Source organism: Pseudorca crassidens, chromosome 12 (genome assembly GCF_039906515.1).
Source record: "Pseudorca crassidens isolate mPseCra1 chromosome 12, mPseCra1.hap1, whole genome shotgun sequence".
Classification (NCBI taxonomy): Eukaryota; Metazoa; Chordata; class Mammalia; order Artiodactyla; family Delphinidae; genus Pseudorca; species Pseudorca crassidens.
This window is the reverse complement of record NC_090307.1, coordinates 60,539,341-60,557,143: the sequence shown is the minus strand read 5'-3', so window position 1 is coordinate 60,557,143 and position 17,803 is coordinate 60,539,341. Positions and strand designations below refer to the sequence as shown.

The 17,803-nt window shown below is 43.5% G+C and overlaps 1 protein-coding gene across 2 annotated transcripts in view; it reads left to right on the top strand.

The window, feature by feature from the left end:
- The window catches only part of LAMA1 (laminin subunit alpha 1), a 161,230-nt gene that overhangs the window by 59,951 nt on the left and 83,476 nt on the right, over window positions 1-17,803 (top strand). For both annotated transcript variants that reach the window (XM_067699663.1, XM_067699662.1), the window contains 9 exons: window positions 7,173-7,290; window positions 8,185-8,363; window positions 9,024-9,129; window positions 11,280-11,440; window positions 12,383-12,523; window positions 13,541-13,714; window positions 15,364-15,465; window positions 16,249-16,460; window positions 17,213-17,324. In XM_067699663.1, the coding sequence (XP_067555764.1) occupies window positions 7,173-7,290; window positions 8,185-8,363; window positions 9,024-9,129; window positions 11,280-11,440; window positions 12,383-12,523; window positions 13,541-13,714; window positions 15,364-15,465; window positions 16,249-16,460; window positions 17,213-17,324 (1,305 nt within the window). The remainder of the gene's footprint in view (window positions 1-7,172; window positions 7,291-8,184; window positions 8,364-9,023; window positions 9,130-11,279; window positions 11,441-12,382; window positions 12,524-13,540; window positions 13,715-15,363; window positions 15,466-16,248; window positions 16,461-17,212; window positions 17,325-17,803) is intronic.

Here is a 17,803-nt window from a genome sequence, read left to right as displayed (position 1 = left end):
TTATCAAAGATAAGGTGACCATATGTGCGTGGGTTTATCTCTGGGCTTTCTATCCTGTTCCATTGATCTATCTTTCTGTTTATGTGCCAGTACTATACTGTCTTGGTTACTGTAGCTTTGTAGTATAGTCTGAAGTCAGGGAGCCTGATTCCTTCAGCTCTGTTTTTCTTTCTCAAGATTGCTTTGGCTATTCGGGGTCATTTGTGTTTCCATACAAATTGTGAAATTTTTTGTTCTAGTTCTGTGAAAAATGCCATTGGTAGTTTGATAGGGATTGCATTGAATCTGTAGATTGCTTTGGGTAGTAGAATCATTTTCAAAATGTTGATTCTTCCAATCCAAGAACATGGTATATCTCTCCATCTATTTGTATCATCTTTAACTTCTTTCATCAGTGTCTTATAATTTTCTGCATACAGGTCTTTTGTCTCCTTAGGTAGGTTTATTCCTAGATATTTTATTCTTTTTGTTGCAATGGTAAATGGGAGTGTTTTCTTGATTTCACTTTCAGATTTTTCATCATTAGTGTATAGGAATGCAAGAGATTTCTGTGCATTAATTTTGTATCCTTCAACTTTACCAAATTCATTGATTAGCTCTAGTAGTTTTCTGGTAGCATCTTTAGGATCCTCTATGTATAGTATCATGTCATCTGCAAACAGTGACAGCTTTACTTCTTCTTTTCCGATTTGGATTCCTTTTATTTCCTTTTCTCCTCTGATTGCTGTGGCTTAAACTTCCAAAACTATGTTGAATAAGAGTGGTGAGAGTGGGCAACCTTGTCTTGTTCCTGATCTTAGTGGAAATGCTTTCAGTTTTTCACCATTGAGGATGATGTTGGCTGTGGGTTTATCATATATGGTCTTTATTATGTTGAGGAAAGTTCCCTCTGTGTCTACTTTCTTCAGGGTTTTTATCATAAATGGGTGTTGAATTTTGTCAAAAGCTTTCTCTGCATCTATTGAGATGATCATATGGTTTTTCTCCTTCAATTTGTTAATATGGTTTATCACATTGATTGATTTGCGTATATTGAAGAATCCTTGCATTCCTGGAATAAACCCCACTTGATCATGGTGTATGATCCTTTTAATGTGCTGTTGGATTCAGTTTGCTAGTATTTTGTTGAGGATTTTTGCATCTATGTTCATCAGTGATATTGGCCTGTAGTTTTCTTCCTTTGTGACATCCTTGTCTGGTTTTGGTATCAAGGTGATGGTGGCCTTGTAGAATGAATTTGGGAGTGTTCCTCCCTCTGCTATATTTTGGAAGAGTTTGAGAAGGTTAGGTGTTAGCTCTTCTCTAAATGTTTCATAAAATTCGCCTGTGAAGCCATCTGGTCCTGGGCTTTTGTTTGTTGGAAGGTTTTTAATCACAGTTTCAATTTCATTACTTGCGATTGGTCGGTTCATATTTTCTATTTCTTCCTGGTTCAGTCTTCGAAGTTTATACATTTATAAGAATCTGTCCATTTCTTTCAGGCTGTCCATTTTATTGGCATAGTGTTGCTTGTAGTAGTCTCTTAGGATGCTTTGTATTTCTGCGGTGTCTGTTGTAACTTCTCCTTTTTCATTTATTGATTTGAGTCCTCTCCCTCTTTTTCTTGATTAGTCTGGCTAATGGTTTATCTATTTTATCTTCTCAAAGAACCAGCTTTTAGTTTTATTGATCTTTGCTATTGTTTCCTTCATTTATTTCTGATCTGATTTTTATGATTTCTTTCCTTCTCCTAACTTTGGGTTTTTTTGTTCTCCTTTCTCTAATTGCTTTAGGTGCAAGGTTAGGTTGTTTATTCGAGATGTTTCCTGTTTCTTAAGGTGGGCTTGTATTGCTATAAAATTCCCTCTTAGAACTGCTTTTGCTGCATCCCATAGATTTTGGGTCGTCGTGTCTTCATTGTCATTTGTTTCTAGGTATTTTTTGATTTCCTCTTTGATTTCTTCAGTGATCACTTTGTTATTAAGTAGTGTATTGTGTAGCCTCCATGTGTTTGTATTTTTTACAGATCTTTTCCTGTAATTGATATCTAGTCTCATGGCGTTGTGGTCGGAAAAGGTACCTGATACAATTTCAATTTTCTTAAATTTACTAAGGCTTGATTTGTGACCCAAGATATGATCTATCCTGGAGAATGTTCCATGAGCACTTGAGAAAAATGTGTATTCTGTTGTATTTGGATGGAGTGTCCTATAAATATCAATTAAGTCCATCTTGTTTAATGTATCATTTAAAGCTTGTGTTTCCTTATTGATTTTCATTTTGGATGATCTGTCCATGGGTGAAAATGGGCTGTTAAAGTCCCCTACTATGAATGTGTTACTGTCGATTTCCCCTTTTATGGCTGTTAGTATTTGCCTTATGTATTGAGGTGCTCCTATGTTGGGTGCATAAATATTTACAATTGTTATATCTTCTTCTTGGATCGATCCCTTTATCATTATGTAGTGTCCTTCTTTGTTTCTTGTAATAGAGTCTATTTAATGTCTATTTTGTCTGATATGAGAATTGCTACTCCAGCTTTCTTTTGGTTTCCATTTGCATGGAATGTCTTTTTCCATCCCCTTACTTTCAGTCTGTATGTGTCTCTATGTCTGAAGTGGGTCTCTTGTAGACGGCATATATATAGGTCTTGTTTTTGTATCCATTCAGCCAATCTGTGTCTTTTGGTGGGAGCATTTAGTCCATTTACATTTAAGGCAGTTATCGATATGTATGTTCCTATTCCCATTTTCTAAATTGCTTTGGGTTCATTATTGTAGGTCTTTTCGTTCTCTTGTGTTTCCTGCCTAGAGAAGTTCCTTTAGCATTTGTTGTACAGCTGGTTTGGTGGTGCTGAACTCTCTCAGCTTTTGCTTGTCTGTAAAGATTTTAATTTCTCCATCAAATCTGAATGAGATCCTTGCTGGGTAGAGTAATCTTGGTTGCAGGTTTTTCTCCTTCATCACTTTAAATATGTCCTGCCACTCCCTTCTGGCTTTAAGAGTTTCTGCTGAGAGATCAGCTGTTAACCTGATGGGGATTCCCTTGTGTGTTATTTGTTGTTTTTCCCTTGCTGCTTTTAATATTTTTTCTTTGTATTTAATTTTTGATAGTTTGATTAATATGTGTCTTGGCATATTTCTCCTTGGATTTATCCTGTATGGGACTCTCTGTGCTTCCTGGACTTGATTAACTATTTCCTTTCCCATATTAGGGAAGTTTTCAATTATAATCTTTTCAAATATTTTCTCAGTCCCCTTCTTTTTCTCTGCTTCTTCTGGAACCCCTATAATTCGAATGTCGGTGCATTTAATGTTGTCCCAGAGGTCTCTAAGACTGTCCTCAGTTCTTTTCATTCTTTTTTCTTTATTCTGTTCTGCAGTAGTTATTTCCACTATTTTATCTTCCAGGTCACTTATCCGTTCTTCTGCTTCAGTTATTCTGCTATTGATCCCGTCTAGAGTATTTTCCATTTCATTTATTGTGTTGTTCATCATTGTTTGTTTCATCTTTAGTTCTTCTAGGTCCTTGTTAAGTGTTTCTTGCATTTTGTCTATTCTATTTCCAAGATTTTGGATCATCTTTACTATCATTATTCTGAATTCTTTTTCAGGTAGACTGCCTATTTACTCTTCATTTGTTAGTTCTGGTGGGTTTTTATATTGCTCCTTCATCTGCGGTGTGTTTTTCTGTCTTCTCATTTTGCTTATCTTACTGTGTTTGGGGTCTCTTTTTTGCAGGCTGCAGGTTCGTAGTTCCCATTGTTTTTGGTGTCTGTCCCCAGTGGCTAAGATTGGTTCAGTGGGTTGTGTATGCTTCCTGGTGGAGGGGACTAGTGCCTGTGTTCTGGTGGATGAGGCTGGATCTTGTCTCTCTGGTGGGCAGGTTCACGTCTGGTGGTGTGTTTTGGGGTGTCTGTGGACTTATTATGATTTTAGGCAGCCTCTCTGCTAATGGGTGGGGTTGTGTTCCTGTTTTGCTAGTTGTTTGGCATAGGTTGTCCAGCACTGTAGCTTGCTGGTCGTTGAGTGAAGCTGGGTGCTGGTGTTGAGATGGAGATCTGGGAGATTTTCGCCATTTGGCATTATGTGGAGCTGGGAGGTCTCTTGCTGACCAATGTACTGAAGTTGGCTCTCCCACCTCAGAGGCACAGCACTGACTCCTGGCTGCACCACCAAGAGCCTTTCATCCACACGGCTCAGAATAAAAGGGAGAAAAAGTAGAGAGAACGAATTAGTAGAAGTAGCAATAAAGAAAGAAAGAAAGGAGGGAAGGAAGGAAGGAAGGAAGAAAAAGAAAGAAGGAAAGAAGGAAAGAAAGAAAGAAAGGAGGGAGGGAGGGAGGGACAGTGGGAGGAAGGAAGGAAGGAAAAAAAGAAAGAAAGAAGATAAAGTAAAATAAAGTAAAATATAAAGTTATTAAATTAAAATATAATTATTAAGAAAAAATGTAAAGAAAAACAAAAACGGATGGATAGAACCTTAGGACAAATGGTGGAAGCAAAGCTATATAGACAAAATCTCACACAGAATCATACACATACACACTCACAAAAAGAGGAAAAGGGGAAAAGATCATAAATCTTGCTCTCAAAGTCCACCTCCTCAATTTGGGAATATTTGTTTTCTAAAGGAGGGAAGGAAGGAAGGAAAGAAGGAAGGAAGGAAAGAAAGTAAGAAAGAAAGAAAGAAAGAAGATAAAGTAAAATAAAAGTTATTAGAATTAATTATTAAGAAAAAAAAAGGGACGGATAGAACCCTAGTACAAATGGTGGAAGCAAAGCTATACAGACAAAATCTCACACAGAAGCATACACATACACACTCACAAAAAGAGGAAAAGGGGAAAAAATCATAAATCTTGCTCTCAAAGTCCACCTCCTCAATTTGGGATGATGCGTTAGTCTATTCATTTATTCCACAGATGCAGGGTACATCAAGTTGATTGTGGAGCTTTAATCCGCTGCTTCTGAAGCTGCTGGGAGAGATTTCCCTTTCTCTTCTTTGTTCTCACAGCTCCCAGGGGCTCAGCTTTGGATTTGGCCCCGCCTCTGCATGTAGGTTGCTGGAGGGCTTCTGTTTTTCCGCTCAGACAGGACGGGGTTAAATGAGCCGCTGATTCGGGGGCTCTGGCTCACTCAGGCCGGGAGGAGGGAGGGGCGCGGAGTGCAGGGCGGGCCTGCGGCGGCAGAGGACGGCATGACGTTGCGGCAGAGGACGGCGTGACGTTGCGGCAGAGGACGGCATGACGTTGCGGCAGAGGAGGGCATGACGTTGCGGCAGAGGACGGCGTGACGTTGCAGCAGCCTGAGGCGCCGTGCGTTCTTCCGAGGAAGTTGTCCCTGGATCCTGGGAACCTGGCAGTGGGGGCCTGCACAGGCTCCCCGGAAGGGGGGTGTGGAGAGTGACCTGTGCTCGCACACAGGCTTCTTGGTGGCGGCAGCAGCAGCCTTAGCGTCTCATGCCCGTCTCTGGGGTCCGCGCTTTTAGCCGCGGCTCGCGCAGCCTCTGGAGCTCCTTTAAGTAGCGTTCTTAATCCCCTTTCCTCGCGCACCAGGAAACAAAGAGGGAAGAAGAAGTCTCTTGCCTCTTCGGCAGGTCCAGACTTTTCCCGGACTCCCTCCCGGCTAGCTGTGGTGCACTAATCCCCTGCAGGCTGTGTTCACGCCGCCAACCCCAGTCCTCTCCCTGCGCTCCGACCAAAGCCCGAGCCTCAGCTCGCAGCCCCGCCTGCCCTGGCAGGTGAGCAGACAAGCCTCGGGCTGGTGCGTGCCAGTCGGCCCTGATCCTCTGTGCGGGAATGTCTCCGCTTTGCCCTCCGCACCCCTGTTGCTGCGCTCTCCTCCGCGGCTGCGAAGCTCCCCCGCCCTCCGCCACCCGCAGTCTCCGCCCACGAAGGGGCTTCCTAGTGTGTGGAAACTTTTCCTCCTTCACAGCTCCCTCCCACTGGTGCAGGTCCCGTCCCTATTCTTTTGTCTCGGTTTTTTCTTTTGCCCTACCCAGGTACGTGGGGAGTTTCTTGCCTTTTGGGAGGTCTGAGGTCTTCTGCCAGCGTTCAGAAGGTGTTCTGTAGGAGTTTTTCCACGTGTAGATGTATTTCTGGTGTATCTGTGGGGAGGAAGGTGATCTCCGCGTCTTACTCTTCCGCCATCTTCCCCTCGTCTCTCCGCCATCTTCCCCTCGTCTCTCCGCCATCTTCCCCTCGTCTCTCCGCCATCTTCCCCTCGTCTCTCCGCCATCTTCCCCTCGTCTCTCCGCCATCTTCCCCTCGTCTTTCCGCCATCTTTCCCTCGTCTCCTATACTTTTTAAAAGAAGGATTCCCCTCCTTCTGACTTCACCCTCTTTCTTTTTTTGTGGTGCTAAATCAAGGTAAAATGAAGTTTCCCTCTTTTAACGTAGTATTAAGTGAAGAAGAAGGCATCCTCTTTTCTTCTTTTAAAACTTACACGAAGCTACTTATTTTTACCCAATCTTCGTAATAATTTAACTCCTGAATCGGATTTTTTTTTTTTAATTTTTGTTTATTTATTTTTGGCTGCGTTGGGTCTTTGTTGCTGCACATGGGCTTTCTCTCGTTGCGGCAAGCAGGGGCTACTCTTCCTTTTGGTGCGTGGGCTTCTCATTGCGGTGGCTTCTCTTGTTGCGAAGCACAGGCTCTCGGCGCGCGGGCTTCAGTAGTTGGGGTACCTGGGCTCAGTTGCTGTGGCTTGCGGTCTCAGTAGTTGTGGCTTACGGGCTCTAGAGCACAGCCTCAGTAGTTGTGGTGCACAGGCTTAGTTCCTCCGTGGCATGTGAGATCTTCCTGGACCAGGGATCGAACCTGTGTCCTCTGCATTGGCAGGCGGATTCTTAACCACTGCACCACCAGGGAAGCCTAGGACTTTTATTATTGCTGAAAAAACAGAGATGAGTATCAAGAAAGTTACTAGTAGGAGCTTCCAAACCTTTCAGGTCAATGTGTCTCTTTTGAAAAGTTCTTTTTTGTTAAGCCATATGTTAGTTTTGGTTTATTCCTTCTCATTTCTGTTTGTAACCAGGTCATATGTTTTTTTTTTTCTCTAAAAATTAAATGCTAGTTTGCTTGATTGTAAACTCTTGCTGTGTATTTGACTGTGATGCGTTCTTCCTAAATAAAATTAAGAAAAACATACAGGTAAATTTTCAGATGCAATTTTATATTCTTTACTGCCTAGAAATTCCAGTGTCAGTGTGAACATAATACGTGTGGTGACAGCTGCAATCGGTGTTGTCCTGGGTACCGTCAGCAGCCCTGGAGGCCCGGCACTGTTTCCTCTGGTAACACGTGTGAAGGTAAGTTCACTGAGAATTGCAAGGATGTGAAGTTTTCCCCCTTCATATGCTTCAGTTTATGGTGACTTAACATCTGTAAGTAGTAAATAACTGGTTTTCTTAGTTATTCAAGTAGTTCACAAAGAGGCAGACTACCTTAATAAAATTTAAAGGATTGAGACCCGAATGCATTGATTATCAATTTGCTATTTCTCTAAGATTCCACTTCCCATATATTAATTTATTCTTTATAAATTTGGATTTAAATTTTAAATAGGCAATATATTCACAAGGTTCCAATATCTACAGTATATAAAAGCATATTTATATATTTCTGTTTCCATCCTTCCTACTTTTTATTGTTTCCTGGTAGGTTCTTCCTGAAATGTTTTTACAAGTAAAGCATAAGTTAGTATATTCCAACACATCACACTGTTTGTACACAGAACCTGATGTGCTATGCGTGCCATTCTATGCATTACTTTTATATTTAACAATATATCTTAAATAAAACATCTCCATATTAACACTATGAAATGCTGTTTTAAAAGCAGTTGCACTGAACTCCATTATATGGATGTAACATAATCAAAACAGCTACCTACCCGTGGTATTTTGCTTGTTACAAGTCCTTTGTTAACACAAGCAATGGTGCAGTAATTCACCTTTGTCATTGACAAGTGAGCAAGTGCTTCTGCAAGATATGATCCCAGAAGACAGGTTGATGAATCAAGTGGATATGCATACGTATAATTCAGATAGCTACTCCCCAATGCCTCTGAAAGATTGCTACTAAAATGACTTCTATAATTTTAATTTAATTTATAGTCATCAAAATTTACTAAAGGAGGGAAGGCTTTTCTTTATCTAGGCCACGGTATCTGTATTAATTGAGATGTTAAAATATTTTCCTAGAATGCAATTGCCACAATAAAGCCAAAGACTGTTACTATGATGAAAATGTGGCGAATCAGAAGAGAAGTCTGAATACTGCCGGACAATTCAGAGGAGGAGGGGTTTGTATTGATTGCCTGCAGAAAACCATGGGCATCAACTGTGAAACCTGCGTGGATGGATATTACAGACCACACAGGGTAAGAGCGCCTCAACTGTCGCCCAGCTTTGCAGTAGAAAAGACATTCAGGGCGCCACGCATCAGTCTCTGTATTGAGGACATTTCCTTTTGCAACATTTCATCTGTATTCTTACAATATGCTGGTAGTGTTCTTCAGATATCAGTTTCCTGCTCTATCCATCCTGTTTTCTTGCTCAGGGTAGGATGTTCACCATTACTTAACTTGAATTGTGGGTCTACTGGCTGCGTCATCTCAGAGTTTTGTGATAGTAAGTGTCCCTGTGGAGAGTCAGCCAATAACTAAAGCAGCTGTATCTTGCCAGTAGGAAGTGCTCACTCCTCAGTTGACACCATATGTAGCTGTCACGGGAATCCCATGGTGGCTAAGTCATAGGAGAGGCTTCTACATGTCTCCAAGAGATGGCAGAGTGAGGGGACGGGTAGCAGTGATAATGAAGAAGGATGACACTTTGCTAATGATGCCAGCTGCTGTCACTGTCAAAAAGATGTTTGCACTTTTTTTCTGGCTTGACCTACACCCACTGGGTACACAGAATCATTGTGATAGTCACATCTTGGATAAAAAGTCAATACCTTGTCATTGGTATTATTCTCAATGTTAATACTAATATTGCTGTTATTTCTAGCAAGATAATCTAGGGCAACCTCTGCCTTTCAGGTGTCACCTTATGATGACAACCCTTGTCATCCCTGTGACTGTGACCCTCTGGGGTCCCTCAGTTCTGTCTGTATTAAGAATGACCTTCATTCTGACTTACACAGAGGTGAGTACTTGATTCATTTTTGTGCTTGTAATTGATTTGTGTGTGTGTGTGTGTATGTGTGTAAGATTTGTACCTAGTGAGACTGTTACCATTGTGTAATAATTTAGTGGTGTGATTCTCTATTGATTCTTTCACTCACCAAATATTTACTAAGCACCTACTACGTGTCAGGCAGTTTTCTAGGACCTAGGAACATATATATCCTCAAACAAGATGACCAAGGTCCCTGCTCACAAGCAGACAATAAACGAACAAGTACATAAATAATATAAAGCCAGGTAGGAATCAGTGCCCTGGGCATAAAGCAAAATTAGGAATCGTGATGGGAGGGAGGTAGAGGGTGGAAATGGCAATGTTGGGACAATGAAATGACATTTGAGAGGTTAATTAGCTTTTGACGAAAGAGGAAATAAGGCTCGGTTTCAAGTCATACGTGAAACAGTAAATAGCAATCACTCTACTTAGCGCTCAGAAGACATGCAGAGCCTTTAGCATACATCCTCCCACAAAGCAATCAGATCCCCCAGTTAACTTTGTAAATGTCAGTGTTCTTTCCATTTCAAAAACTGGCAAATGGACTTGCAAATACCAGAGTCTCCTGAGGAGGTGGCATCTGTCCAGAGACCCCTGTGACCCCCTCCAGTGCCCCATCACTAGCAGTGAGGATGGATATTGCTCAGCAGGGAGGGATGTGCTGTCTGTGGGCCCTGCTGACAAGGGGGAGGGTAAATTACAGGAGGGAGTTGATTCTTACCCGCAACGCTTGATGAGATGCTGGGGCTGATGACAATCACCCTTGATTGGGTTCATTTTCAAATATATATCATTTCAACTTTTTTTTTGTGGGGGGGGTACGCGGGCCTCTCACTACTGTGGCCTCTCCCGTTGCGAAGCACAGGCTCCGGATGCGCAGGCTCAGCGGCCATGGCTCACGGGCCCAGCCGCTCTGCGGCATGTGGGATCTTCCCGGACCGGGGCACGAACCCATGTCCCCTGCATCAGCAGGCGGACTCTCAACCACTGCGCCACCAGGGAATCCCTCATTTCGACTTTAAATCATGGCCAATAAAAATTATTTTACCCAATTTATAGGCAAGGAAACTGTAGCTCAGAGTACTTAAGAACCTTGGCCAAGAGTACACAACTTTCAAAGCTGGCATTAGAAGCAAAGACAGTGCTTATTGCCCTCCACCACTGGCTTATGTGCTTTAAAAAAAAAAGAAAGCTTGATTTTATGATATGATTGACTACCATACAGTACACCCATTTAAAGTGTACAATTCATTGTGTTTCGGCATATTCATGGGTGCAGCCATCACCACAATCCAATATTGGTACATTTTCATCTCCCCATAAAGAAACCCCTTCCCCACTGGCAGTTGTTGCCTGTTTTCCTCCATCCCTTTGCCCCAGCTCCAAGCTCTAGGCAGCCACGGATGTAATTTTTCTCTAGAGATTTGCTTATTCTGGCCATTTTGTATAAATAGAACCATACACTATGTGGTCTTTAGTGACTGGCTTCTTTCACGGAGCATAATGTTTTCAGGGTTCATCCATGTAGCACGTGTCAGTACTTCAGTGCTTTTGATTGCTGAATAATACTCCATTGCATGCATGTTTAACTTATCCACTCATCGGTTGATGAATATTTGGGTGGTTTTGACTTTTTGTCTATTGTGAATAATGCTGCTACAAACATTTATGTACAAGTTTTTGGGAGGATGTATGTTTCCATTTTTCTTGGCTAAATACTTAGGTATGGTATTGCTGGATCTTATGGTCACACTATGCTTAGCATTTTGAAGAAGTACTAAATGTTTTTGCAAAGCTTCTGCACCATTTTACATTCCCACCAGCCTCTGTGCTTTCCATCTGTCTTGTTCTTTCTTTAAACCAGGAGTTGTCAAACTATGGTCTATGGGCCATATCTGGCACCACTGTTTTTTATAAATAAAGCTGTACCCATCTATTTATGTATCATCTGTGGCTGCTTTCAAGCAATACGGGCAAAGTTGAATAGTTGCAACAGAGTCTCTGGCCAGAAAGCCTAAAATATTTACTCGCTGACCCTTTATAGAAATAGTTGGCCAACCCCTGCTTTAAACCTCTTTTACCTTCCTGTTGGGTCATTTTGCCATTTTTCTTCGCAGGGAAGTGGCCGGGTCAGTGTCCGTGCAAGGAAGGTTACGCAGGAGAAAAATGTGATCGCTGCCAGTTTGGTTACAAGGGTTACCCTGCGTGTGTGCCCTGTGACTGTAACCCAGCCGGCAGCGTGAATGAGGAACCCTGCTCCGAGGCTTGTCTCTGTAAGGTATGTGTGGAGGTTAAAGCTGCCCCAGAGTTTCCTTTGAGATGTCCTGAAAATGGGATGCATTTCATTGGCTCAGATGATCAGGTCCTAAGCAAAGCATCGAGGTGAAAGTGGAACTCTCCCTTCCCCTGAGCCTTCCTGAGAAGCATGACATTATGTCACAGTGAACTGGCCAGAGAATATATCCTTGGACTTAGATGGGCACCTGATTTTCTTTTTTGGTGCCTTCTGGGTGATGGCCAGATACTCCAGAAGTATTTCTGTGACTTCCTGGTTGAAACCAAATACTGCTTTTCTTAGGCCTTGGCCTAATGCCTCTTCTGTGACATCCTTTTTAAGCTTTATGTTTAGAGGAGAAGCAAGTAAACACTACATTTCTAAGAACATTAATTAAAGGCAGATAGATTCTTTTGGACTTCTCTTAAAAAGGAATTGAACAATGATAAGAAATGCATGAATCTGATACCAGGGAGGCGTTTTCTGGCTATCTGACACTAATAACCATCTCCCCGTAATTCAGCGGACTTCCAGCTGTGTCTTGTGTTCCTTCCCATGTAAGCAGAGTCTTAGGTACGTTACATATGATGGAAAATTATCTTGAGCATTTATTAAGACAATTACATAGTCCTCTTCAGATTTTAAAATGCTTGAAAGATCTGCAGACATAAAAGATTTAGAACAAAGCAATACGAAAAAGCCATTTAAATATAAGGACCAAGCTCTAAGATCCCTAGCCTCAGTCTTGACTACAAAATCAAATGATACGTATTTCAGACTATCTGGAAATCGTGACATCATGAGGCTTCGCATTGACTTTGAGTGTCTTTTTGTTTACCTGTGTCTCTGGATCGCCAGACATCTTTCTTGCTAATGTCATGTTAATGTCATTGTAGTCTGCCTACCTATTGGTTTCAAAAGCTAATTTTTTACTCCAATTTGCAGGAGAATGTTGAGGGGAAACATTGTGATCGATGCAAACCAGGATTCTATAACTTGGAGGAAAGGAACCCCCAGGGCTGCTCGGAATGCTTCTGCTTTGGTGTCTCTGACGTTTGCGACAGCCTCTCCTGGCCAATCAGTCAGGTGAGGGAATCCTTTGAGAGCCAGGAACTGTGTCAGAAAGCGATGAGGCTGTCTTTTCTGTAACACCACTCTCATCCTTTGGACCGACGTCGACGTGGATCAAAGGCTGCCCACTTACCAAAGTGTCACTAAAATTCCTAGATCATGTGTTTGTTCCCTCATACATTTTCCTATGGAAGCAATAGGATGCTGCGGCATTGCAGAATGCATCGTATGTAAATTTCTTCTGTGGGGAAATGCATGGAGTTGTGGGGTCAGATCTTACCCCACCAGCCCCACCCCGGTCTCAGGCCGGGAAGCATAGCAGGACCTGGGGACATGCAGAATTTTCTAGCTCGAAGAAGCAGGCGAGGTGGGAACGCAGCAGGTGGCACAGTTTATGAGGAGAGGCAGGGTACTCCCTTTGTTTGGGGAATCGAGAATTCTGGGGGAACGAGTTCTGGGTGAGTGCTGAGTGGGTTCTAGGGAGGACAGGGTGATGGCTGGAGGTTAGGGCTAGTCCCTGACCCCCCCTCCTCCCCTCCCTCCTCCCTCCTCACCAGCGTATGGGGAGGAGGGATTCGGATCAGTACTTGAGAATGGGGTGCGTTCCTGTGGGTGATCTCCTGTCATCTCTATGTAGATGACAAATTGGGAGGATAGGATCTGGAGGTCGTTTTATACGGTTTTTGGCATTTGGCTAAGAAGCAGGGGGCAACAACGAAGTCAGAGTTAGCCAGAGACACTGTGTTCAATGCGTTTATTGAGTTCTTTGCTGTTTTTTAATCTAAGTTACATACCCGTGGCCTTTATGGTTTTGCTCATTATTTGCTTCTAATTGACCTGGGTTTGGGGGACGTGTGACTCGTTCTCAGGTTTTCCGGGTCCTTTGACGAGTGCAAGGGCCACCGTGTGTTAGCTCCGTCCTCGCCGTGCTTTCTGGGTCTGTCCCTTCACGGTGAAGATACTAACACTGGGCTGGGTGAAACCTAAGGTGACTTCAATTTCATGTTCTAAAATTCTTGGATCTTTTTTAAGGTGAAAGATATGTCCGGCTGGCTGGTCACCGACTTGGTCAGTTCCAGCCAGCTCCGGTCCCAGCAGGACATGCTGGGCGGGCGTCACCAGATCAGCATCAACAGCTCGGCGGTGGTGCAGAGGCTGACCTCCCAGTATTACTGGTCGGCCCCGGAGGCCTACCTGGGAAACAAGGTACTTCCAGGGCCGGTGTCTGGGGCAGAGATCTCAGAGCACATTAAGGAAGACCTTGTGTTGGCTTTTCAAGTACTGTCGTTGGTCTTTTTTGAGTTTAGCAGAATATCACACAGCGTTTACTGACACCTGACTCACACGGTCTTTTTATCCTTGTTAGACTTTACTGCATCTTTAAAATATGAACCTATGTCTTTCTTGGCCCCGTCGAAGGTGGTCTGTTGTATGAAATCTTGTCCCCTCCCTGACAGACCTTCTGTTTTGCTCTGGGTTCCTGGGTCACCTGGGCCTTTGTGAAGGTCCCTCGCATCCCTGCGCTGTGGAGCCAGCCGTGTACCTGTCTTACCTGGCGTATAGAACACCCCTGGGAAAGGTGTGCAGGAACCCTTGCACTGCCCCCTTCTTCTTTATTATGCTTGTTGCTCACGTGAAGTGCGTGTTTAAGAACAGGTAGAATACTTTCCACTGTAAGAAAACGCTCAAAGGTGATTCCACAAAGTGGGAAGTTGGTGGCTACGATTTAACCTCTCCCTTCAATGACATGGTCCTGTCCCTCCTCACCAATTAGGCAGCTTCCCTCCAGACTCTGATCGATCTGAAAATATATCCAATGGAATCTCTCTCAATACCTACAGCTCCCTGCTCACCTTATCCAGGCCTTTGGTTTGTTTGAAGTCATGGTATATGTAGTGTAGGTCTCGTACCATGGTACGTTTCCAGTTAATTTGTTGGTTATATTTTAATTTTATAGCTGTTTTGTGTATATTTAAGTAGTGTTTATTTTTTTTTTATTTTTTTATTTTTTTCGGTACACGGGCCTCTCACTCTTGTGGCCTCTCCCGTTGCGGAGCACAGGCTCCAGACGCGCAGGCTCAGTGGCCATGGCTCACGGGCCCAGCCGCTCCGCGGCATGTGGGATCTTCCTGGACCAGGGCACGAACCTGTGTCCCCTGCATCGGCAGGCAGACTCTCAACCACTGCGCCACCAGGGAAGCCCAGTAGTGTTTATTTTTGAAAATGATTACTTTTCCCATCAAATTATAATCTTAGAAGACATTTTCTATTTAGAAAGGGATCTTATCACCAAAATTCAATAGTTTTGTTTTCATGTCTGGGGAGCACCTCTCCAATTTTATGGTGCAAAGATTGGATTCTGAACGTTGTACCATAGCTGGCAGAAAGAAAATCTCTCTTTTACATTAAAGGATGTCTGATCAGGAAGGAAATCCTTAGTCCTTCCTTTAGCTGATCACACGTGTTGCTGTTGCCGTCCTATAAGCAGGGCGGTGAGCCCCAGTGTTGAGGTTGTAGTCCTGGATCACACTCCCTGCCCCCTAAAGTCCTTAAGTGAAATAAAGGTCTATCGTGGGACTAGCACAAGTTCAGAGTAATTTACCTCGGGATCTCTAAGGAGGAGTACATTTTTTTCTGTGCATTTAGACAGTATCCTACATTTCATGGTATCAGTTAAACAGAACATTCGTATAACGTGCTTCCTTTCCACTGCCTTTAATGTGAAATCCTTACATATTGTGGCCTCTGGGACACCTCGCAGCCTAGTTGTTGCCAGGTAGATCCTAGTGACCGTGTCCCCTTGCCAAGGGCTATGATCCTTCCCCTCCGTGCTCATTGTCACTTAAACATTCCAGCTGACGGCGTTTGGTGGATTCCTGAAGTACACGGTGTCTTACGAGGTCCCAGTGGAGATGGCGGACGGTGACCCCATGTCTCACGCCGACGTCATCATTAAGGTAATTGCTTTCGCATCAGTTCGCTAGAGCCGAGGGCTTCGTGGGGCAGCAGTTTTATGACTGAAGGTGGCTAAGCGAGGCCGTAGTGGCAGGAGCTCAGGGCCAGGTGGCCATTCAGTGGTGCTTTGCCCGTCTGGACTCCGCTGAGACTGGGAATTTCCAGAATTGCCTCAGGGCAGCACCTGTAGCTCTTCGCTTGCTCCTGTAGCTGACCTGTCTATTCACAATTTAGAGGGAGAGGAGTTTTTCCTCGATGTTGGGACTTCCTTTTAGGCCCTTTGGGTCCCTCCTCCCCTCCTGTAGCATCCTCCCCATGTGAATGACTAGGCAGCAGTGCCTGGCTGTGTGGGGACTGGAGATGCATTGTCATTTTTGTCCTCCACCTCTGTCCCTGTTTCCACACTCCCATCACAAAAAGACCCAGCAAGGCCTTGGCCTTTGCTGTACCCCTGAAACACTGTAAATCAACTATGCTTCAATTAAAAAAAAGATTAGAGGTGTCAGATTGGTTGCTTTGAGGGAAACTGTGGGCTAGTGCATGACTGTCTCTTTTCTGAGATCCCAGCACAGGCACAGTCTTTAGACTTATCCGAATCCCTCTGAGAGGAAGATAGTGATACGTTTTCTCTGGTCGTTCTGGACCAAGGGCTATGGACATCATTACACGTTTGCCAAAAACCTGCACACAACTGAAAAGCCACGTGGCTGAATACAAAATCTGCTTTTAGTGTTTGATCATGAAATTGAATTATGAATATATTTCCTCTTGTTTTTAAATGTTAGGGGAATGGGCTCACTTTAAGGACCCAGGCAGAGGGCCTGTTATTGCAGCCCTATGAAGAGCACTTGAACGTGGTTAGACTCGTGCCTGAGCACTTCCGAGATTTTCATAGCAGGAGGGAGGTAGATCGCGACCAGCTGATGACCGTGCTTGCCAACGTGACACATCTCTTGATCAGAGCCGACTACAGTTCTGCAAAGATGGCTCTTTACAGGTGTGTACTGAAAAGGAGGGAAAACGTAGGTGATCTTGTCTTTATTATCATACAATTTTAAGCTGAATATACTTTACTTGATTATTTTAAGGACACAGCTAACAACTGTCTTGGAATTATTTTTTATCACTATAATTTTATCAAAGGCATAACAGTTGTTGTCCATGACAAATGTATCTAGTAGGAGATAGACTTGGCATTGGGATCAGAAACTTTCAGGGTGGATTTTTGAGAAATGCCCAATGAGGTGACAGTTGTTAACTGTGTTGCATCTGGTTTTCACCCTCCTGATGTTAATGGTCTTAGGTTTTCACAAACTATTTAAGCTCATGAGTCCATCCTTAGTCGTTTCGTTACTCTGAGGTCAGTTTCTGGCAATGCCAGGCTAAGCATACATGTTGGATGCAGCTAAAGCAAACAGAACTGCACATTCAGGACAGTCTCTCTGCACTAGAGAGAGTTCAGCTGCATGGGTTCGTTCTGGAGTTCACTCTTCGGAACGGGCTTCTCAGAGCCTTCCCACGGCTGTGTATGGACAGCAGCTCGTCTTGTACCAAATGTCCAAGGCATTTCCAGGGACTAATGAACAGCTCCCAGAAAGTGTCCTGTTGTGAAAATCTTTACTTACTTACAAAAATCACATCACCATTTTGTTTGAATTAAATCTTTCTTAGGAATTCGTCTTCTTTGAGGTGTTAGATGCCGTGTGCGAGTGTGTAAGTCCTGTAACGGCCCTGCCTGTTTGTTTGCAGGTTGGATTCTGTCTCTCTGGACACAGCCAGCCCTAACGTTATAGACCTGTCCCTGGCCACAGAGGTGGAGCATTGCGAGTGCCCCCAAGGCTATGCGGGCATCTCTTGTGAGGTAACACTCCTCCTCCTTCCCGTCGTCTTCCTTTTCTCCTTCCTGCGGGGTTGGGGGAAAAGCATATTGAAGGTGATGTCGTAATGCGTGTTTGAATTTTAACTTTGGAAACCCAGTGTTTCTAAACATCAGACTTTTGGAGGTTATTGGAACATTGGAAATACATTGTTTAAGGAAATCTAATTCCTCTGGGGCATATGGGAATACTCTAAGTAAGTGTCACCGTCCTGCTTAGTCAACAGGAAAGTTGAGACACCCATGCCATATTTTGCATTTCTAAGGAGGATTGAATTTGATTGTATTTGAACATTTACCAATTACCAACATGCGACCCTGGAAAGCTTCAGACAAGCCAGGCCTTTTTGGAGACCTTTGATGGCCCCAGGCTATGTTACTTAGGTGGGCTCTACCTCACATATGCAGTATATGAAACCATACTTGCAGTCATGGATGAAAGTAATCTGTCGCTTAAAAATTTT